We start from the raw sequence: 24,995 nt of genomic DNA on the forward strand, positions 1-24,995 counted from the left end.
AATAGTTATAATAAGAATGCTTCCAGACTAAACCGTATACAGTTATGGTTTATTGAGAAAAATGCTGATATCTCCTCATATTTTAGGCTTTATTGCAAAAATTTTATATGGTAGGATGTTTTGTGATACAACAGACCTACACATATGCATCAAATGTGATATCTTGAACATTTTTGAAATCACTGCTCCCAAAGGTAAACTGGACCTTTAAAGATTTATTGTCAGAATACAGAATACAGGGTATATAAATGGTACATTATCTGATAGCCAAAGACCTTCTATATTAACACTGCTGTTTAAGAAGGATGATAAACGAAAACTTGATAATTGGCGCCCAATATCTTTGTTGAATATTGATTATAAATAGTTACAAGGGCATTAGGGAAGCGTTTACAAAATGTAATTCAATATTAATTTCTTTTGATCAAATGGGCTTTATTAAGAAAAGATCAGCAGTAGAAAATATGACTTGTACAGGATTTATTAGACTTTTGTTCACAGACAAACTTACCGAGTATTTTTATTTTTCATGATTTTAAGAAAGCTTTTAATAATGTCGATCATGATATTCTGTTTGAAGTTTTGAGACGGTATAATTTCGGAAAATCTTTTATTCAGTGGATCAGAACTATTTACAAAAATGCAGAGTGTAAGGTTTTGAACAATGGTTGGTTGTCCAGAACGTTTCCAATTACTAAAGGGGTTCGCCAGGGCTGTCCTCTTTCTGCATTGCTGTTCCTTTTAGTTGTTGAAGTACTTACAATGAGGGTACGAAATAATGATAACATCAAAGGTATATGTATTCCTCAATGTGAGCAGTCAAATTTAAAAGAAATCAAAATATCTCAATTGGCGGACGATACAACGCTTTTTGTTGATTCTATCCAAACGGGAAATGAAGCGATGAAAGAAATTGAAGCGTTTGGTGCATACGCTGGTCCAAAATTGAATTTTATAAGAACACAAGCTATATGTTTAAATGGAAACTGTGATGAGTGTATTGAAGGTTTAAAATGGTCTGAGGAACCGGTCAAGTATCTTGGAGTGTTTTTGAATATTCATGGTGAAAATTTTGAATATTTGAATTGGTCCAGGAAGATTGAAAAAAATGAAACGCATAATCAATATGTGGAAAATGAGAAATTTAACATATTATGGTAAGATGACAATCATTAAATCGTTATTAATTTCGCAAATAATTTATGTAGCAACAGTGTTTACGATTCCTCCAAGCTGTATAATTGATATTAATAAGATTTTTTTTTTTTGCATTCCTTTGGAATTCCAAAAGAGAGAAAGTGAAGAGAAGTGTGATAACTAATACTCCAAAAGCTGGGGGTCTTGGTATGGTAGACATTGAGTCAAAAATAAAAGCACTCAAATTGTCATGGCTGTCCAAATTTATTGATAATCACCCTCGCCCCTGGAAAAATATTACGAGCTTCTGGCTTCAAAAAGTTGCAACACCTCCCACATGTTTTGTGATAAATTGTTCCACAAAAGATATGTTTTGTTTATGTAAGAAATATAAGATCCCATCATTTTATAGAGATCTATTGATCTATTGGGCAGAAATACGATATGTGGATCGATTGCAAGTTAGAGTTATTGGCGAGGAATTTTTATGGCTAACAGTAATATCAAATTTGGAAAAGAAATGCTTTATTTTCAAAATTGGAGTAATAGTATAAATGTAGTGTCTGATGTAATAGTAAATGGATCTTGGGTTGATCGAACCCAAGTTAATAATAGTCTGCAGACCGATAATTGTTTCTTTTCAGTATCAAAAACTGAAACACGCCTTCCCTCATTTTTGGTTGCATAAATTACGTAATCAAAAAATTGAAAATGAAATGAATAGTCAACAGATGTCTGAAGTGTCAAGAAGTAATGTTTCTGATATCCTCGGGGAAAAAAGCCAAAATGTATTATACCTGTTTAAAAGAAAAGAAGGTTTCAGAACCAAATATGATCATCATTTGGCAACGTAAACTCGACCTACCTTATACATTTGATTGGAAGTCAGTATTTGCCTTTAAACTGTTGAAAGTGAACTCAACAAGATAAAACAGTTTAATTTCAAAGTGATAAACAATATTGTACCTTTTAAGGATAATTCTATTGAAATGGAAAATTACCACAAATGCACAGTGCAAATTCTGTAATGAAAATGAATCGTTAATGCATAATTTGTTATATTGTCCGAGAATAAGAAACATCTGGGCAAGGACCAGTGACCTTATTTTTGAATGTTCAAGAAAAAAATATCATAGATGAGAAAATCATAGTAATCGGGTCTAAACTTTGTGAGGATTATTTCTTTATCAACGCAATAATTAATTTTATGGAATATGCAATTTATAAGGTATATCTCATGGAAGAATACAGAAACCAGCGATTTACAGCATCCTTTATTGTAAGAGAATTCAAATATGAGTTTCTGTTATACTGTAATGACATTTCTAAAAAAGAAGTATTCGAGAAAACGATGATAAAATTCGTTACATACAGAATTTTCATTTGATGTAAATTGAACTATGACTACAATTGTTTTATGCTCGTATTGACTTATGCATGATTCTGAATAATTGATTTAAATAAAGTCCCTCAAATTGAGGACAAAAAAATACTTTATAAATGTAAGTAGCATGCTCTTTTTTTTTGAGGCTTTGTGTACTGATAAGAAGCATATCTTATTCTTATAGATTATGACTGTGAATAAGTACGCATTCAAGAACGTTTTGAATAAAACGTATCCAGACAATTGCATATCATATTTTTACCTCTTCCTTCATGCAGATGTGTACTCTTGCCTAGAGGGTTTGTTTGATAGATAGTGATAGTGCTCACCTCATTGGAAAGGTACTTGGGTAAAATGTTTGGTTTCAGTATTATTATTCAAACACAACTGAGTTAACTTCTACATTAACATTTTCAAAACTCACAAATTCCACACACACACACACACACATTTCATGATTCACAGGATCCAAATTACACTAATCCTATTCACTTTGCAGAGTGCAACAACAACATAAGTTTGATATACTGAGCAAATAGGCTTACATCAGTTCGCACTATTCAAGGTTTAAAGTAGTTAATAACTAAATTGTACCCATTATGTGATGCTAAGTATATATACCTTATAGGTATAAAGATGCACCTATGTGGTGCTTATTTGATCCATGACTGCTGCAAAATTGCTTCTTTAAAGAAGCCAGTCAGTGTCACTGCCTACTCCTTTGGAGGCGCAATATCGCCCAGTAATCTCAAGTGCACTACTGGGCAATATTGCGCCTCTAAAGGAGTAGGCAGTGACACTGACTGGCTCCTTTAAAGAAGCAATTTTGCAGCAGTCATGGATCAAATAAGCACCACATAGGTGCAACATTATACCTATATATAAGGCACAAAATTGCACCCTCAAGGGAGGGTACAATCTTGGAACTTTGGGTGCTTCTTTGTACCCTCACGAAAGGGTGAAGAGTTGCACCAAAAGTAAAGGCAAGAAAGGGTGCAAAGTTGCGCCGGAAAACTAAAGGGTGAAAGATCGCACCCTCAAGAAAGGTGCAACTCAGCACCACTCATACCCCTTTCATAAACTCAATAATGCGGATAATATCCGCAACATTTGGTCGTAAAATCGGAGAGGGGAAAGAATAATGCGCATTATTTCGACCCTTCTATTATCCGCATAATAGCAGCGTCGGGACGAGATTTTGAGTTTATGAACGCAAACCCAAATAATGCGGATAATTGCCGGGGTGCGGTCAAACGTCACCTGTCTTTCCCGCAGAAGGGGGGTGTGCAGTCACCATGACGATTATCCGCCTTTTTCTGGACGGGCGCTCGTAAAAATAATGCGGATTATTTTCAGAGTTTGTGAACGCATTTTTTATTGAATTGTCCGCATTATTCTTATGCGGATAATAGGAGGATGAGTTTATGAAAGGGGTATTAGTGTGGGTGGAAAGATGCACCCTCAAGAAAAGGTGCAACTTAGCACCACTTAGTGTGGGTGGAACGATGCACCCAAGGGAACAACTTCGCACCCTCAATAAAGGGTGGAACTTTGCACCCTCTCTGGAGGTGCAAGGGTGCACCGCTAAGGTGCAAAATTATACCATTGCACATGGTGCAACTTTTGAAATGCGAAATAACACCCATAGGGAGCCACCAGTGTGACATCACTTTCCACCTTTAAAAGGTGCAAAAGTGAACCATTTTTTTTTCTTATTGTGTAGTTACGAAAAATCAAAACTTTAAGCCAATGAATCAGGTCCACCTCCGTATGTTTAATGAAACTGCTACAGTTGTTGACTTAAACCATGTACTAAAGGAATATAAGTTTGTATTTTGAAGTTTGCATGTAAAATACTATCAAATGACTGCATATCTCTGTGGCCTCCGTGACGTCAATGACACGAATTCATGTTTGTCAGCTCACCAGGGAAAGCCTGACATATTTTATCCTTGTATTTTATTTGTTTTGTTTGTTTATCTGTTACACTTGTATTGTCTTGCAAATGCTGAACAAATAATAATGATAATAGTGATAATAATAGTAATGATAATAATAATAACAACCATAATAATGATAATAATGGATCAGATGCCGGCAGGACACAAAAAACACACAAAACAAACCTACAGCACACATCTGCATCGAGATCCGGAGAAGCCGCAAGGCGAAATCAAAGTATTAAACACAGAAGGGCATTTTATTTTTTGCATGCAAAGCTATTCTAAAGTAGCAATTTATTAAGACGGTGAACCCAGACGTCGTTTGTATATCTTACTCACAATGTATTTAAAATAGACATCTACAACATTCCCCAAATGTAAAAAGATGAAGATCAAAAGTGGCTCGAATTTATAGCACATTCATTGTTTTGAGAGGCAAGTTCATCTTTATAGTTTGTACTCATTAATGGAAAGACAAATGTGTGACAGATATCAATACTTATTTCTTGTTGACCACTGTTGACGTTGTAGAATTTAACAAATGAAGTCAGAAATTTATTATTATTATTTATCTATTTATTTATTTATTTATTATTATTGTTATTTATTTATTATTATTATTATTTCTTTTTTTTTTTTGGGGGGGGGGGCTTCCCCGTAATTACATTCATTGAAAAATAAATGTTGACCTCCAAAATACACTGTCAATGTAATAACACACTGGGTGAATCATTTTAGTCAACCAAACATGCAGCACCACAAATATCCCGTTTCTCATTGAAAATATATAAATTGCAGCTGACACGCCCATAATTCTTGAATAAAAAAATCACAAAGTTTGTTCATGATTATAGAAAGTCGTGTCATTCGAATTTACGTTATTTAACAACATTTCGATGACATATACTCTTTTTTTTTCATGAACTGCTTTAAAATATGAGTTTTTGGTGTTGTGTTCGAGAGTATTTCAATATAGGACCTTGATATGTTAGGTTTGATATTTACATCAAAAGACCTGAAAACATTATATTTCTATGTCTTTAAGATGTTCACATAACAAAATATCATACTACGCCTAGAGCACGGCAAAATATGCAACCGTATTGTGTATTCTTAAATCTCGAGATTTGATTAGGTTGCATAATTGGATAGTTATGCAAGTACTACTGAGGGAATCGGGTTTGATATTCCTATTAAATTGGGACACTGGATGGAATAAAGAGCACTTCTCTACAGTCCCAGTTTATTTCTATGAGGCATGCTAACCTGAAAAGGGGTACAGGTTTCATTGTGTACCTGCGAATAGATACGTTTAAAACACCCTTTCACGTACGATAACATATTGAGCATATTACGATAGATAAATGCTAGCGATGTGATTTAATCAACGCGTATTTTCTTTTTTTTTTGTATCATCTTTAAAGTAGACTGCAAGCTCGAAACAGTAAGAATTAGATCATGGGAGATCAGGTAGTATAGAAATAACAATCATTAAGTTTGAAATATACTTTAAGTGTTAGATAGTTGCATCTAACGAAATTCATAATGATTGAATGACATTGGTGAAGTAATTACGCTTAAAGTTTATGTGTAAAATAAGAAACATAACTTGGTGCCAAATACTAGTTCCATTTACCTTTTAGAGCATGGGTATAGGGGAGAATATCGTTAATGCTATGATTTGAATTGGATCATGGTCGATTGACTCACAATCAACTGCATGTGCGCGATGCTTGCAGTAAGAAAAGATTTCACTTTCTATCAATTTGTCTCAATGATGTACGTGATGAAATCTAGGTAGCTTGTCACACGCGTGTAACCGTTTGGGGTGTAGCTCTCGCCACATGCTTCTACCCAGCTGTTGACGCCATACACAGTCCACTGTCCGTTTGTCTCCTGCACTACGGAGCCACCGCTATCACCCTGAAAGATATGCATAGGAAGTTCTTTACAAATCAGTTGACGCAATATATTACATACACAAAACTAGAAAAGCACTCTGAGAGCGCAGACATCCGCCAAGGAGCTACTGTCCACAGTGATCTTGCTCTTCCATAGAGATCAGTTATTTCCACCCACTGAAAAATCGCCCGATTTCTCAATATAGAAGCCTTTGTTACGTCATGAACCCTCAGCTGCACGGCGCGCCTCGCCTTAGCAGAAACTAGAGCACGCACTTTAGTGCGCGCATGCAAACCTCAAATACGCGCAGCCTGGACTCCCAAGTTCATTGACCCTACCTGCCTAAATATCAAAAATCCTTCATAAATTCCCCAAAAATTATCAGAGGCTCGTTGCATAAAACTTACCACTGAATTTCAATGGTAACTACCGTCAAAATTAGGCGTCACAGCCAATCAGCATCAAGGATTATAAAATTTACAGCTAATTTGAAGACTTACCGCTAGAAAGGAGCGGTAAGTCCAGCGGTAAGGGTTTTATGCAACAGGGCCCAGATCACTACCAAATGTTAATCGTTTGTTACTTGTGTCATTCTCAACCTTTCCTGCAAGTTTCATCCCAATCCGTTAACTACTTTTTGAGTTATTTTGCACACGGACAAACTATCTAACTAACTAACTAACGAACGAACACACAAACCAACGGTAACGAAAACATAACCTCCTCCCTTGGCGGAGGAAATAAACTAACGTTGTCATTTTCCTGTAAAAGGCGAAGTACAAAAGATTCTCATCCGCTTTGAATTGTTAAGGCCTTGTCACACCATTCCGGGCAAGCTACGCGGGCTTGTGGCGAGGAGGTAGTTTCCAGCACGTAGAAGATTTTCAGCGGGCGAACAAGAATGTTTGCAATTTTCATTCATGCCTTGTCATACCGTACGGGGGAACTTCTGCGGCTTGACTTGCGGGGAAACAAATTTACTCCCAGGAGCTCTCCGCAGTTGGTCCGCACCTGACAGTCGGCGCGTAGTTGCCCGGAGGTGCTCACGCAAGTCCGATTTAACCGCAGCCAAGTTTTGAGCATGACCAAAACTTTTTCCGGGTGAGTCGCGGGAATGCCCGTAGAGGTCCACGCAGAACGCCAGTAGGAGACCCTTAGCGGCAGTACTTCCCAGGCAATTCCCACGCAGGTACTTCGCAGTCCCGTATGCAGCCAAGATAATGAAATTCTGTGAGATTTCAGCCATTCCATCAGAGGAATTCCTTCACTGAGTTGTCAGCCCCCACGCGACTGGTACAAAGGTCACACAGTATACTCGCAAGTATAAGGCGTCCAGCAAGTAAGACACATGCGCTGACTCGCACAAATCCTTTTCCGCCCTCAGGAATGTCCGGTATGCTAGAAAATCCCTACACGTAAGGGTGGGATTTCACGGAGCACGCGAACGATTTGCGAATGACGCGAATGGCAAAATCCAGCATTCGCATTTTAGTCTGCAAAAGATCGCCAAACAAACGTGAGGGTTCGGAAGCGTCAATTGTTCGCGAATGTCGTTTTTACTTCGGCGAGAATTTCAAAAAAGTTTGAAATTTTTTGCGAACCTTTTCCGCACACTTAGTCGGGATTTGCTCGTGAATTGTTCTCGAAAGTGTCTTTAAAGCTTCGTCATATGCGCAAGACCTTCGCAAGACACGCGCGATGTTCGCAAAATGTTCGTGAAACCCCAAACATGCAGACTCCGAAACTTCGGAGAATGTCTCGCGTATGTTACGCGAAATCTGCGAAGTTTTTCCGATCATTTTACGACGTAATTGCGAACTGTTCGCGTACCTTTTGAGACATTCTCGCGAACGTTTAGCGCACGTTTGGGGGATGTATGCCCTGTACGTTTTCTACAAATAAAAATCGCAGTATACATCTAAACATCAAACAATTGAATATTAACAACTATAGTAACGAAAGAAATTAAAGACTAGCAAAGAGAAAGAATATTTGATATACAAAAAAAAAATCGCAGAATACACTTAAAATCAATCTTAAGTATGTAAATTTCATTTGAACTATAGAGATTATGTGTTGGAGGAACTGCAAAAAAAAAGGAACAAATGCTTTACTGGTGGAGATACGTCCTAGGGGGAAAAAATGTAGGCAAACACACGATAGAGAAATGAGAGAAAAAGAAAGGAAAAATACAGGAAAGAAAAAAAAATCAACTCAAGAAAGCTTTTTGAGTTGATTTTTTCTTGCTTCCACCTCTCCTTGCTACATTTTCTCCCATGATTATTGAAAATGTTTCGTTGTTCGCATTTCCGTCGCGTGTTCTTCGTGTACGTAACATGCTGTACTTTAGCAATGATACACACGACAATCGCACATGCGTCGTGGGAACTTCGCACAAATTGCGCAAGAATAGTTTTCGGCTTCATTGTCGGAAAACATTCGGAGAAAAACTTTTCCGAATGTTGGATTTTGTCATTCGCGTCCTTCGCAAATCGTTCGCGTGCTCCGTGAAATCCCACCCTAACAAGCCCGAGTAGCTTGCCCGGAAAGATGTGACACGGTTGCGGGTAAAATAATATGCGTGCGCACCTCCTGGCGACTACTTTTGAGATACATGCTAGGTACTGTCATGTGCGGATCATCTACGGGGACCTCCGGGTAGTCAAAATTGTTCTTTGCAAGTCGCACGCAAGGCTGGTGTGACACGGCCTTTAGCACTGAAGTATTGGTAGGTATTATGCCTGCGTGCGTGCATACTTTTTTTTTAATGCATCTGACTTCCATACTGGACAAGATTTCTATTATTTACTTTATCTTGACAGACCATTCTTTAATTCGATAATCAAACCTACCAAAATGAAATTCCGTACACTGACCACTCGTGACGTGGTATTTTAATACAGGTTCCCGCCCAATTTCATCAGATTCGCATTCGATTAAACGATGCTATTATTCAAGTTCGAGTGAATTTAAATTATCACCGAGATCGACATTAAAAAAGTAACTACAGTATTTTATTTAATTTGATTTTCATCAGCACGCGATTTCATGGTCTTCTCAGATAAACGTGTGAAAAGGGAGTTCAAAACACACGTGTAATGCATCAGCACCGCGCGCCGTAAAGCACGTTGAAGAATTCAAATTCACGACAAGGCAATATGAACATTTTTTTTTTTCGTTGATGTTTGGTTCATTCGGTTACTCATATGTATGTAAGCAGAGTATGAGCAGTATATGAATATCACGAATAAGGAGAGAATTGCTGGATGAAGCATTTGACAATCAGCGAAACAATATACTTGGCGACTCTGTGGCGTAAAACAGGTCTACAGCTGAGCTGATTATTGCAACTATGATGTGGACATGGGGAAGTAGGAATGGAATAAAAATGTAAATAAGGATGTGGGCATACGAGAAATTCTGAGATATGACCAGTTACATCCCTTCTGTTAGGGGTTAAATTGAAAGTGGAAGAAAGGTCGACAGGAGAAAAATACATACATATAGAATACAATCAAAATTAACTGATTAAAACCTTGAAATAAAAACGATATTAGTATATTAGACAAATATATCACAGTGAAAAAGAAAGGATCAATAGAAATGCGCATAGAAACTACAATAGGAAATTCAAGCTTCTACCAGCCTTTAGTGATTTGTTGGCTAGCTTTCGTCCACTCCTCTGGACTTCTTCAGGCAAGGTGATTGCACCGTTTCTTTAACACTGCCTGCTTGTTTCTTGATCATTACAACGAAGAATGGTAATAAGTTGTATTCGGAATCCCTACTGAGTGTGGGTTTGATTCTTTTTATCCAGATGGAATCTTCGTTTAAAGTACAAAGTTGTGTTCATGTAAATGAAATTATAATTGGTAATAATTGGGACGAAATTGACTGTCTTTTCTGCCAACTTGAGTCGTTAAATTGAACGACTTTCTCTATAAACTGAATGAAATAGGCTGTAAAAAGAATAATGTGAAACGAAATTGAATGCGCAAAGAATTAAAATGAATCGTGAGAGTAGACCAGTGACTGAGATTGCTTGAATTTGAAGGCTTTTCATTAATTCGAATGCGAATCTGATGAAAATGGGCGGGAAAACCCATGATATCAAGGTTCAACCGGTGCGGTGAATACTGATTCGTCCCTTGGGGTTCACAGACCTTGCCTTAATGCTATATCCAGACAGCACAAGATGCAGGAACAAACAAATAAACAAACTGAAAGCTGCTTCAATTAATGATATATTCTGCTAATTATACTGCAAGTGTAATAAGTGCAGTGAACACCAAAACAAAGGATTTTGAACGATGATCAAGATTTGAACATTAATTGCAAAAGGCAAGCGCAAACTATGCCCGTCGAGCACATAATGAAGCATGGCAGAACATTACTACGACTAGTACCACTTTTTACAGATTGGTGCTTCTCCCGCAACCTGATGAAAGACATGTGGGGAAATGGACGCACTTAACCCTAACTTGCAAATTTGGCCTCAAAAGTTGCGCCAGACATGAACGAAGAAAGTAAAGAAGCCTCGTGACGAGGCCTTCTCGCGTTGCAGAATTATTGCACGAAACCTCAGGGGTAGGGAGGGCAGATGTCGTCTCGTTTCTGTCTGTGCACTGTGTAGCAAGCAGCGATTCCAAACAAAAGATTTTATTAAGGCCTACTTTGTTTGACAAGTTAAGTTGTAAGAGTCATAGTCTTAAACTTAAACTTAAAACTCACCGTGCAAACGCCTTGGTAACCATTATGGTACATAGAACAAAACATTGTAGAAGGTATTTCTACAGAGTCGACGTAACTGAAAGGAGAATACTTGGAGCATACGTCATTTGGGATCACAGGCATGCGGGTTTCTTGGAGGAAGAGGGGCGCGGCACCTGCATGACAAAAATACACAGGACACAACAGGAGGTCGCATTGAAGTCATATCTCACAGCCTTTCTCTATTTCATAATCATTGCCAAATATATACAGACACGGGTTTTAGCATTCTTCTCATGAATTCCTTTGAATACATCAACACCTGGCCATCTTTCATGAACCATTATTCAGTACCAAGGACAAATGTTGATATGCATATATATCTCTTATCTTTTCAGGATTCGACTGAATGAATCATATCATAATCGCATGGTAGGAATTTTACAGTGCTGAATGAGAGCCCAAGTTGTAAATAATGTCTTTGAAAAATTGCCACGTACTATTACGTCTGATCAAACTTCCCCATCCAGTCATAGTGATATAGGACCCGACTTTCACAGAGTCGTTGACTGTCGGCAGGCAGACGGGCTGGACGTCATCGTTGAATGCAAGAGGTGATTCAAGCTTTAGGACGGCGATATCGTTGAGCAGCAGATTGGTGTCGTACCCAGGATGCATGAAGACGCCCGTCACACGACGTGTCTGTCCCGGGGAGTCGGCTGCATAAAAAAGTGTGCCCGCCTTGATGGCAAAGTCCACGTCTGGAAATTCTCTGTATGCGACAATTGCAAATAGTTTAACCCTTTCAAAACTTAGAAAAAGTGTCTGAAACTGCTATACATTTGTCATGCCTGTATTGATAAAATAATGGTCAATCCTTCATATAATCCTCAAAGTACCTTTCAACAGAAGCCATGGCTATCAGAAGAGACGTCCTTGAACGACATTAGACTTAGGAAGCTTGAGTGTAATGCAAACGTACAATTCTGACACGATAAAAATCTGCTTCCACACCCATTTTAATTATTATCACTTTTGTCGTTGTTTCCTTCAATGTCTTTACTTGTTAGATGGATATGCTACTAATATTGTTGCATCATAATATCATGCCTTCTCTGTGCTTTTTTTAGTAATACTGTTCCGACCAAAATCACTCTGAGAAAGATCGCACAAAAGAAACAATCAACTAATGTTCAGGCGGTTTATTAACAGTGATATTGTGGGTACAGACTCGTAATCGGTTTTCACATCAGTACAATAGTGATCAATAGAAACAATCATAAATCGGTAATGGAATCACTTACACGCATTACAGCCAAATCTTAATAACGAGGTTCATTGATTATAGTCCCCTGGTGATGCCCAACTATGATGTTCGATGCACAGATGAATTATCCTTGATGCACCGATGAATGATTCCTCCAACGTAAATCCAGAGGCGCTGGATACGATAGTCCTCGTTATAGATCCACGGTATAATGTCCACAGCGAAATGTGCAGAATCCAACGCTATGACGACCACGTCCAGTCGATGCGTTGAATGATGATTCAGCCAATAATATCCAGCTAGGAATCCAGCCCGTCACAGCTTTGCCATAGCAATGTCCATTGACATAGACATGGAGTCTATCTCCAGTGTAGGCAAATTAATTCTCTGCAGGCAAAATGTCTCCCAGGCCTTATCTCCACAAACATAACAGGTCAGCAGGTAACACAGGACTGACTATAACAAGTCGCTTCAGAGCCAGAAGTGACGTAACTCTCAGAGCAGTGGTGTTAGGTACTCTGCCTACTGCAGAATTTCTCCTGCTTTTATATCCATTCACCCCTTTCTAGTACATTCTGTAATTTTCTCCAACCTGGGGCTACACACTTGAATATTCTAGCAAGTCCAAGACTGTTTCAGGAATCCTGGATGACCCACTGCCTAACTATGTGCATAACATCATTGCCAAAATAACTTCCAATCACATTGGGCTACAGGGACAGTGCCTCACTCAGCCAAATATGTAATCACTTTCTAGAACATTCTAGGTTGGGTGAGAAATCATTCTAGTTTGAGTGAGCTATAGTGCATATACTGTAGTTACATTGTATACCACCTAGAAAATTCTCCACTGATCTGGTCAGCCTGTATGTATTATATCTATACCAGATAGAATGTTCTCCATTAATCTGGTCAACCTGTGTACATACACATTAAAAAAACCATGCATGCAGTACATCATACATGAATATAACTACTAGTGTGTACATTTATGACAATACATGTATTTACATAAGGTTTTTTTCTTATTTTGTTTTCCTTCAATAATAATATAGTGTGTGTGTGTGTTCGGCCGTCGTTCTCGAGGATGACCAATGACATCAATTGGCTCGATGGGTTCGGAGGTGGCTGATGAGGCCAATCTGGGCAAGAAAGCCTCTCCCACAGGTAGGGCAGAAGTGGGTAGGGGCTACACTGTTGGGGTTGGCTGCTCTAGCTTTTCGCATTTGGCGTTTGTGCTCTGCCTGCTTGACGGGCCCCTACAGCAATAGCGTGGCGCCAGGAAGGGCGATCTGCGGCAAGTGTCTCCCAGGACTCGGTGTTGATGGAGAAGTCTTTTAGGTAGAACTTCAGGTTGTCTTTGAAGCGCTTCTTTTGTCCTCCCACCTTACGCTTATTCCCATCAGCGAGTTCTCCATAGACAAGCTTTTCGGGATGCGGTCGTCAGACATGCGGGTGACGTGGCCTGCCCATCTCACCTGGGCCTTGCGGATTTTGGTAATGATGCTAGGGATGCCTGCCCGCTTCATTACCTCTGTGTCCGGAACTTTATCCTCCCAGCGGATGCGAAGGAGGTTGCGGAGGCATCGCATATGGAAGTGGTTGATTTGCCTCTCATGTCTCCGGTACAAAGTCCAAATTTCGCAGCCATAGAGAAACGTGGTGAGAACAACTGCACAGTAGACTTTCAGCTTTGTTGAAAGGCTGATCCCTCTCCTCTCCCAAACATTTTTTTCTGACTCTCCCAAAAGCACTGCTGGCTTTAGAGATCCTGTTGTTGAGCTCAGCATCAATTGTGACACAGTTGGAGAGGGTGCTGCCCAGATAGGTGAAGGTCTTTGCTGCCTGGAGAGTCTGTCCGTTCACCTGGATTTGTGGTTTGTGGTGCTGGTTCCCTGGAGCGGGTTGGAAATCACCTCAGTCTTCTTGGTGCTGATGGTAAGGCCGAAGTTGTCACAGGGTGAGGAGAATCTGTCCATCTGCATCTGCATCTCGTCCTCACCATTGGCATTGAGTGCGCAGTCGTCAGCAAACAAGAAGTCTCTGATGACGGTCTCCTTCACCTTCGTGATGGCCTTCAAGTGCGTAAGATTAAAGGGTTTCCATCCGACCTGTACCTAATGTTGATGCCAGGTTCGCAGTCTTTGAAGGCGTCTGAGAGCATTGCCGAGAACGTCATGCTGAATAGTGTCGGGGCCAGGACACAACCCTGCTTGACTCCATTTGTCACTGGAAAGGCATTGGAGGGTTCACCGTTATCAAGAACTTTGGCAGTCATCCCATCGTGAAACTGGCGGACAATTGTGATGAACTTCCGTGGGCAGCCAAACTTTCCCATAATTTTCCAGAGTCCCTCACGACTAACCGTGTCGAAGGCCTTGGTCAGATCGACAAAGGTTGTGTATAGGTCACGATGCTGCTCAATGCACTTCTCCTGAAGCTGGCGGGAAGCAAATATCATGTCAGTGGTCCCTCGACCTCCACGGAAGCCGCATTGACTTTCAGGGAGATGACCCTGCTCCAGATGTTCCAGTAAGCGATTGAGGACTCGGGCCAGGATCTTGCCTGCTATAGACAGGAGGGAGATGCCTCGATGGTTGTCACAAGCCTGGCGATTTCCTTTCCGTTTGTGGATGTGAACAAGTGTAGCATCTCTGAATTCTTGTGGTAACTGTTCTTTGCTCCACATGGACTGGTACAGCTTGGTGAGCTTAATGAGGGTGATTGGGCCACCCGTTTTGTACACTTCAGCAGGGATGGAATCAGAGCCTGGGGCTTTCCCACTAGACAGGCGTGTGATGGCTGTGTCGATTTCCTTCTTTGAAGGGGGCACATCAAGCTTGCGATTTATGGGCACCTGGGGGAGGCGATTGATGGCTTCATTGTTGATCTGGGCTGGTCGATTTAGTAAGCTGTTGAAGTGTTCAGCCCATCTTTCCAGAATCAGCTTCTTCTCTGTGAGCAGCGTATAACCATCAGCACTGAGAATTGGGGATGATCCGGTCGGTTTTGGCCCATAGACTGCTTGCAGGGCATCATAGAAGTTCTTCATGTTTCTGTCGGCAAAGCTTTGGATCTCATCGGCCTTGGCACTAAGCCAGGAGTCTTTCTGTGGCGTAGTTTTGCTTGGACCTTGCTGCGGGCCTTGGTGAATGCAGCTTTCTTTGCCATGCTGGAGGGATCATTCTGATGTAGACGTAGAGGTTGTGTTTAGTATCTAAGAGCTCCTGAATTTTTGTGTCGTTTTCATCAAACCAGTCTTGATGGTACCTTATGGCTGGACCAAGGCATTCAAGGGCGACAGAGTGAACAGCATCCCTAAAGGATGCCCACTGATCCTCGATGCTAGGTGGTTATGCATGTGTTCTTGGAAGTCTTGCAGCTTCTTGGGGTCTTTGAGATTGTTGGCATTCAGTCTCTTTTTTACTTTCTGGCCCTGTGGCCTTCTCTTGGGCTGGATTAGGAGTTTCATCTTTGAAATGATCAGGCGATGATCCGTCCAGCAGTCAGCACCACACATGGCCTTAGTCACTCTCACGTCCTGCCTGTCCCTCGCCCTGACGATCACATAGTCAATAAGATGCCAATGCTTCGAACGAGGGTGCATCCATGAGGTCTTGTTCCGAGTCGGTAGTCGAAACATGGTGTTGGTGATTACTAGGTTATGAGAGGAGCAAAATCTGAGGAGGAGGTGCCCGTTACTGTTACAGTTTCCAATGCCATGTTTTCCTACTAGATTGTGCCAGGCATGATAGTCGGCCCTTACTCGAGCATTGAAATCACCAAGGATGATGAGCTTCTCAGACTTTGAAGAAGCGATGAGAGAATCAAGTTCCTCATAAAATTTGTCCTTGACCTCATCAGGGTTTGTCATGGTCGGAGCATAGGCACGAATGATGGTTGCACTTGTCTTCTTTCCAAAGTGGGAGATGCATTGACATCAGACGGTCGTTGAGTCCCACAGGGATGCTTGCAAGTTTCTGCACGTGGATGGATTTGACAGCAAATCCAACACCAGCCTCTCTTCTCTCTTTACTGCTACGTCCACTCCAGAAGATGTGTAGCCACCACCAATTTCAGTTAGTTGACCTCTCTCTGCTAACCGTGTTTCGCTAAGAGCAGCTATGTCAACATTGTAGCGAGCCAGTTCTCTGGCGACCAGCGCAGTGCGTCTCTCTGGCCTGTTTGCTTTCGTGTCATCAAGTAGAGTTCTCACAATCCATGATGCTAGGGTGAGCGCTTTTGTTTTCATTTTCCTTGTGTTTCGACCGCTAGAGGGGAATCCCCGCCAGCCGCGGTATGCTGGCCAGGGTAAGATGAGGCAGGCTATGTTTAGGGCACCTTTTTTAGCCCCGTCCTCTTGCTGAGGAGGCGAGCAGAGCGATCCTCAAGAGGGCTGCTCGGACGCTCAGAAGGCTGCCGAACTCCACTGCTGCCTCGGTCCAGTGAAGAGCGACCACATGTCCTGAGCCGCCTGTGTGTAGGTTTACGACTACAGCTCCCAGTGTATTCGCACCTGCTGCTTTACCGCTCCCCTGTAGGACTTGAAGGTTGCCAAGTTGGCGATGTCATGACTTGCGCTAAACTTTGATTAAAGTGAAGGAGACTTGCGCAGGATCAGCCTCACTCTCTCGTCCTGAGACACCGGGTCCAGTGGCAAGACGAAGTCGAGACGACTGGAGGCGAGACAGGATGCAGGAGCTGCCGGAAGGTGACAAGTATGCCAGCCAACCGCCTAAGGGGCCCCACTCCATTGATTCCCATTGAGCACTAGACAGTCACCAAGAATCAGCCCGCCTAGCCCTTCAGTTGTTCTGTTCTCCAGCAGTTTGAGGGATCTCCACCCCAGCCGGGACATGATTCACAAAAACTCTAGCAATAATAATATAGCATATTCCACATGTCCTGTAATATCTGATTAACCTGGGATCTACAACTAAACAAGACTGCTGTTATGTAGTCCCCATCATATTTCTCGTACTTTGAACATAGCCCAACACTACTGTAAATTTCGACCTTTGTGTTTATTTTGAGAGAGACTGCTGATTATTCAGGTGTACTTTTTGTACTTTTTTCCAGTATGTGTTCTTTCGTTTATCTGTATCATTTATCTTTTGCAAAGTCGAATGTTTACGTTTATGATGTAATTCCAAATTTATTATGTGTTATGTTTTGTTGGAAAAAGAAGAATGAAAAATAAATGAATTGAATTGAATTGAATTGAATTGAATTCAGGTAGAGTTTGACCTAATTTATGTTTTGTAATTTTGGTATTGTTTAACTGTATTTTTGCGTGTCACTTTCATGCTATAATGGTACAAGGATGAATCGAGATGACTTAATAACATTGCCATTTTGTATCGTAGTACGAACCACTTTGAATTCAGAAGTAGTTTTAAAAAGTTATAATATTCCCCATGCTATCTAAAAGAGATGAGCCAAGTGCTCTTTCAGTATGCTAGAAAAGTTTTAGTATTTGAAATTTTCTGTCTTTTATTATTTTTCCATGTGTGACTTCATAATGTGGATAGTCTTCTCAGACAGCGATGGAAGCACCAAAACTTCATGACTCATAACTATTTGACGAATAGTCTGATTTACCTCAAAGGAATTTGTCGCATTCCCTCAATTTACCATGACGAAAATCCCAGAAAATCCTACAATGGAACCATATTGTGCTCATAATATGCATTTGGTAGCATTCGCCGTTTATGATAGGCGAGTTTCAGCGATGGCTTTCTTGCTTATGTCCTTGCCCATTTCAAATGTACACTGTCTGTATGTGTGTCTATGACTGTGTGTCTGTGTCTGGTTAAGAAATACGGATGACAGAAAGAAATACGAATGACAGAAAGAAACTTACACACAATGTGCTGCCGTTAATATCCATTCCGGAGATATAACGGCGCCCCCGCAGACAAAGGTCTGTTGACCTTGGTATTCGACATACAACACAATCTGCCAGGGGTAGTCCCCAAGGCTCGTCACGTCTTCACCATGGGTTACGCGATGGACTTCATGGGCTGGGCGTCGTCCACATCCTTCCCAGGTAACTGCGGTTGAAGAAAGGATGGGAAATTATACTGATCATATATCCCCAAAGGTAGCTAATTTAATAATGAATTCAAATATGTAATTCAAACATTCCATGTAATGATCCTTGAACTATCTATAATACAGTCAGTAGCTATAATGATTGTGGCCAAATATGAACACAATGACATACAATGTACCTATTGTCATCATCCACTCGTTTATCCTGGCTCATGATTGATATCCAAGCTATTTTCCCTGCTGCTGTGATGAAGCATTGCGTTTACCAGTAGCTTTATAGAGACTGAAATGTATTATATTTTACTTCATTTCTTTTCATGTTATTAGTTTCAATATCCAAATAGCTCAAAATTAAAGCAAAGTAACTTTGACGATTTGTACAAGAAGGTGAAATGGCAAGAAAAGATTCAAATATAAACAATAGTATAACAATAATATGATAACATACACACCTGCATTTGCATGCACAGATGGATGCACATAGTCTAATAAATATTTTGATCTTCATGAAATTTTGAAATTTTTTTCACATTGTGGAAATAGCTCAAGGCAGTAAGGGATATGGAGGGAACTTGCAAAATAAAAACAACAACAAAAAGCAGAGCTTGTACAATTAGCAGGTTCCATGAGTAAGAACAAAATTGCATGCATACGTCTATACTATATCTGGATAAACGAATGAACACTCCGATTTAGAAGAGAGAGGAGGAAGAGGTACAAGCAAAGCAATCGAACAAGATGATACACAGATAGAAACATAGACCCCGTTTACAGTGCGGGGCTGGGCCGAGCCGAGGCCGAGCCGCGGCCGAGCCCAGCCTCAATTGCGAGGCCGGGCCCCGCAATTTTGTCCGTTTACACTGCCGGGCTCGGCCGCGCTTTTGATTCAAACCTTTCAATATTTTGTCGTAGTGGCGCTCTGTTGTAAACAAACGCAATTTGGTATTGTCTGTTTTTCAGACCCTTTGCCAACTGAATTCCGTGGCGACAAAGTCGCCGTACGGGCAAAGGCCTTTGCCGAAGGAAAAAAATCCTTTGCAGGACAAAACCACCTTAAACTATACTAGTTTTCGACGTTGAGGGGGTTAATATCTTGAATAGCGAAAGATACAGGCAGAGGGTTTGGCCGCGCATTTGGCCCAGTTTGCGTTTACACTGAGAAAGGCCGGGCTCGGCCGCGGCCGAGACCACCTCCAGAGCGAGGCCAAATACGAGGCCAATTTTGGCCTTGCATTTGGCCTTTTGCGCGTTTACACTGAAATGAAGGTAGACTCGGCCGCGGCCGAGCCGCGGCCGAGCCTCGCACTGTAAACGGGGTCATATACCACCACACCCACACAAATACACACACACACAGACACACACACCACACACCCACAGACAGACACAAACAAAGCAACATCATGCAAACCCGAGACAAAATGTGTCATGATACTGAAACCCCACGTGCTTTCAACTTGTCAGTACAGTTATCTAACAAAATAAGATCAGCAATATCATCTCATTGTTATATCATTATTAATTACCGTCATGAGAAATCACAGACGTGAAAGCAGCAGGATTGTTCGCGTTGTATTCGGTGTTTATGTAACGACTGAATAATCTTTTATTTTTCTTTACTTAAATTTGAACGCACCTTTTTTTTTTCATTCCCGGCAATAAGGGAGTTCAACATTTTGGGCCCACGGTTAACAAAAGTACAGTGTGCAAAAAAAAAAAAAAAAAAAAGGGAAGAGTGAAACAAAAACGTTCGCCTTTAATAGGGTATATCGATGCAGCTGATTTTTTTTTTCTTTTTTTTTTTAATGAGGAATTATGTACCGAAATAAATGGATGTCATAATTACGGCTAAGATTGTGCTTCAGGTTTCTAACTTTTTTTGTGAGATAATGAAAGTGTCCCATGAAATATAAAAGAGAATACAATTCTAAGACAAATTCAAAGTTTATGTGATAGAAATTGTTTTTGAAATGGCCGAGATATCCAAAAAACATGGAGGTGTTAATAAATGCTGGGAAGCACCTTTTATCATGATCATTTTGTTTGAATTTTGATATCTCATCTGTTTTCATCGAATAAATTCCTCTTAGAATTGCATGTTCCGCAGTATTTCATAAGTGGTGGCTAATAATCGAGCACAAAGTTAGAAAATGAATCTCACAGCTCAACCAAAACTAGACCTTCCTTTTAAGAACAAACACTGAATTAAATACTGATGGAAGATCATTTTTATGAATGTTGTACATAATTTGATTGACCTATTTGGGTTTCATGTATATGGGTGAATTTAATGATTCTATTCTGAATAAACAAATTATGGGTGTGTGCATGAATAGTCATGATTATGATTGATTATTCTAAGAACTTAATAATACAATCCTGTTGAGCAGCGCTGATAGAACATTTCAAGCTAAAATATCATAATTTACAAACGGAGAAATTAATGTCGCATAAAACTTATATAACACATTTGAGCTTAATTGACATTCCTATATCGAAAGAAATCTCTGGTATCAATATGATTATTCTAAGAGAGTTTTTTATATAGAGAAACAACAAGCAATTTTGTGGAAGTAGTGTATTCAGTATTGAGCTTGAAATGTATTATACGTGTCACAATTGGTGCACTTCTCACTAAGTTACTTGTAATTGCAGACACGGCAGGGACATTGATAAAACTAGTCACGGAAATAGGCCAGCAACACGATTTCTTTCTATCATACCCATGTTGGAATCGAGTCAGTGATATATCATTAATCATTCGGGCAGCTGAAATCTTCTTGGGACGCACTATTTCAATTTGGATAAATATTTCGACCCTTTGAAAACAGCAAGGTGATTCGTAGAACAGCAGATTGTCTGTGCTACTTTTGTGATGCTATGCTATAAAATAATTAATTGAAATAAAACAAAGGTATGTTTTGGAAAATATACATTTCATGTAATCGAATATCAAACTGAACACATAACAGTTAAGCCTTGATATGAATCGGTACAAAAAGTCAAGATCATACATGTTGGTATGGCTAATTAATTGTTTTTTTCGGAGTGTATTTATCAATATTCACGTTATTATTCGCAGGTACAACACATACAAATCGCGATTTTGGAGCAGCTAACCCCGAGGCTGCGACAGCTAAGAAGCAACCTGTGCTGGTAATTGGTGCCCGTATCGGGGAAAAGTGCAGTGGTAGCAAATAAGATATCCCAGTAAAAATCAACCCTAGAATATGACTGTGTACATTGCAGGAGAAAGGTAAATACTCGCGGAAAATAAGCAGAAAATACAGCAATCATACAATATATTTACAAGTGCACACACATAACACTCTCATACTTTACACACCAACAAACTTCAAGCGAACATAGAAAGAAGAGTATCTGGGATTTTGGACGATACACTTCGTTGGTGCAAGGTTTGAGTGGCACTGCATTGCAGTCTATTGTCTTTAGAATCGAGAGTCATTTACACTGTACTTTGTAATATTGTTCAAACATGTCTTGCGTCCATAGCATGGTTAGATACAATATTGAGTAACTTACATGTGTGATTGAAGACTGTATAATTAGTTTGTATCAGTGTGATATTGAACGATGGAAAATCAAAGGGCAGGCTGTATGTATCATCTCCACAATCCCATTCGTCACTTGCATCTTTGCACGAAGCAAAACCATCACAGAGAGCGAGGCGTGATAGGCATGCCGACTGGTCCTTGCACAAGAAGTAGTTCCCGGGGCACTCTAGAAGACAGAACATGCATGTACGCAATGAGAAAAGAACGTATGATCGTATAGGCAATTGATAGAGAGTGCGTGCACTCTTACACTTGTCGGTTTAGCAGTTTGGCATATATTTTCTGGTGTGGGATTATTGGTATCAACCTTTACATTTCTTGTCAATAATTACCTGACGTCATTAACAGCCGTATTTCGTTAGTGATTCATCATTCAGATTTCTCCATGATGCATTATTTGGACCCCTTTCAAATAAGAAAAGCATTGAGATTCGTGCTTGGATGTGCCTGTGTAAGCAAACTTTTTCAAAATAAATAAATAAATAAATAAATAAGTAAATAAATAAATAAATAAGAATGGAAGTAAAATTCAACGCACGATTTGGATGTGGTATGACGGATAAATGTGCATACTATCGGCGAGTACGTCGCATGGTGTAAGTTCTTAAACTCTTTTGTTTCAAGTCCAGGCTATAGTTTGATTATAATCCCCTTTACCTCTGCAGTTCTGGGATAGTTCATCAGCGTCGTCCGGACACTCGGCAGTTCCGTTACACAAACTCCAAAACGGTATGCACTCCCCATTGGAGCACTGGAACTCGAAACTCTGACAAGCTGCAATATGATAGGAATACAAACAGGTGCCCAGTTTGGGAAAATTAGCGATGAATGATGTAATTTCGATTTCCCCTGTCAACTAGCAGATCGCTTAGATACAACAGGTCTCCCCTCAATCCCCACGAACAGATCGTTTAAATATAATTATAACGGGTATGGCAACAGACAGCCTTTACTGTTGTGTGAAACAGTTTCAACAGTATTTTCTATTATAGAATTATAAAACTGATTTTGGCTTATTACAACAATTTCATTTACTACTTTTCTTTCTTTTACTTTCTCGATACACTTTTAAGTAAAAGAACTGCTGTAACTGTTGACTTGATTTATCAACATTTTCAACGAAATCTCTTTTCACCCCTAAACACTGGGAATGTCGATTTTTGTGTCGTAATATTTGGAAAGGTGTAGACTGTCAGTCAGACCACATGTGTTCTGTTCTAAGCTACAGTGATTTTCTTTGTTTGATAGAAAAGTGATGAGAAAATTAATGCTCCATATAACGATAATTGATACATACCACAGTTTTCCTCGTCAACACCACTAGCGCAGTCTGGATGTCCATTACACACGTCGTTTAAGGGGATGCATCTCTCACCGCAGTCGAACTGATGGGACTGGCATTCTGTGAAGAGAATATCGCAATCACATTATGAAAAGTCATTAGTAATCAGCTGCAGTAGTGCTCATGGATTTTGCAACAACAAACATATGGACATGTGTGATTTTGTGCTTTGAAGAACACAGTCATGGCAGTGCAGACGGCACTTTAAATATGATATAGAGAAATTGTGGCATACTAAAAATTGCGTTTATTAAATTCTCCTATTAGAGTCTACGTGGAATCACATTTTTTCTTACCACAGTCCTGAAGCTCGTCCGTATTGTCTTCGCAGTCGGTGAACCCGTCACACACAAATGATACGTCGATAAAGCGACCGTTGTTACACTGGAAGGCTTTAGGATGACAAACACGAGAGAGAGGAGACAGCATATTCAAGCAAACAGTGCAGTTTCTATTTAGCAGGTACTCTGCTTATTATCTCTACATTCCAGACGCTAATTAAAAATTCCTACCCTTATTTTTTGTGTTGTTTTTACCTAGTAGAGTGTGACTTGAAACTCCTTCTCTACGACTAGCGTGAAGATCCAGCACGAGATATTCTTCTTAACGTTTGCGTAATCGATCAAAAACTGACGCTTCTTTCAAATTATTACAAACAATATTATGGAAGCTCTGTTGTTCACAGATAAACTTCCGACCTCTTGACCGACCTCTTGACCATATTCTCTCGTAGATGAAAAGACAAAATCAATGTTGCCTTTCATGCCCATTTAAATGTTAAATCTTTCTCAACGTTTGTAGCCTGCAAATGTAGTTACTGTCTGTGTTACGTTACGGATTTGTTTGTTCACGCGATCACCAATGTATGGTTTGTGTCGCTACTCTTCTAAATCTTCTACTTCGTTGTAAGACAAACTAATGGCTGCCGTACACATTGTAGTAGGCTAGAATAGTTGTTATAAAGACACAGGTAAACTCACAACTTGAACTACCACTATGCATCCCAAGTATTCATTAATGCATTTGAAAAAAGTGTGGTGAAAAGTAATGCAATTCCACTCACTGCAGTTTGGTGTACTTCCGCACACCTCTGTCGTGGTTCCATCTGCTTCACAAAGGCCATCCCTTAATACACATACGTTCAGAGGCCCACACCGAACTTGCCATATACTCGGGCAGTCTGAAGTGAAACCAGTTGATAGAGGAAAAAGGAAGTGATTCATTTGTAGTAACATGATTTTGTTTAATGTAATACAAACGATCATTTGTACTAAACTACAAGGAAAAACAAGGAACGGACTGAACACACAATAGCTCTTAAAATTGGCACAGCTGTTATTGATGTTACAGCCCTTTTCTTACCATACCTGAGTTTTTCCTTCTGTTCTATCTAGAAATTCGGCACTATAGACAAATACGGGTTGGGTACTGTTCTTATAATTTCTAACTGGGGGCTTCATAGATGTCCCAACAAAAATGTAACTAACGCACTGACATAACAACGCACCTGGCTTATTGCATAACTCATCGAAAATACTTTTGTTTTTGTTTTTTTGGAAACCCCCCATTTATGGCCGCCTGAAGTCGGATTCATAATTATGTGCCTGGATGGCGTCTGTTTTACATTTTGCTGACCAAGTAAGTGAGTCACTCTTCTTACAAAAGCAATAACCCTACTTTT

At 40.0% G+C, this 24,995-nt stretch overlaps 1 protein-coding gene across 1 annotated transcript in view; it reads right to left on the reverse strand.

Moving 5' to 3' along the window:
* Window positions 1-5,941: 5,941 nt before the first annotated feature.
* LOC140231517 (uncharacterized) overlaps window positions 5,942-24,995 on the reverse strand; it is a 120,413-nt gene continuing 101,359 nt past the window's right edge. Inside the window, exons 51-59 of the mRNA XM_072311652.1 lie at window positions 24,378-24,494; window positions 23,611-23,706; window positions 23,270-23,374; window positions 22,630-22,746; window positions 21,941-22,138; window positions 18,207-18,396; window positions 11,577-11,848; window positions 11,098-11,252; window positions 5,942-6,387 (exon numbers count right to left, since the gene is read on the reverse strand). Of these exons, the coding sequence (XP_072167753.1) occupies window positions 6,226-6,387; window positions 11,098-11,252; window positions 11,577-11,848; window positions 18,207-18,396; window positions 21,941-22,138; window positions 22,630-22,746; window positions 23,270-23,374; window positions 23,611-23,706; window positions 24,378-24,494 (1,412 nt within the window). The 3' untranslated portion in view covers window positions 5,942-6,225. The remainder of the gene's footprint in view (window positions 6,388-11,097; window positions 11,253-11,576; window positions 11,849-18,206; window positions 18,397-21,940; window positions 22,139-22,629; window positions 22,747-23,269; window positions 23,375-23,610; window positions 23,707-24,377; window positions 24,495-24,995) is intronic.

The sequence above is a fragment of the Diadema setosum genome, chromosome 8 (genome assembly GCF_964275005.1).
Source record: "Diadema setosum chromosome 8, eeDiaSeto1, whole genome shotgun sequence".
Taxonomy (NCBI): domain Eukaryota; kingdom Metazoa; phylum Echinodermata; class Echinoidea; order Diadematoida; family Diadematidae; genus Diadema; species Diadema setosum.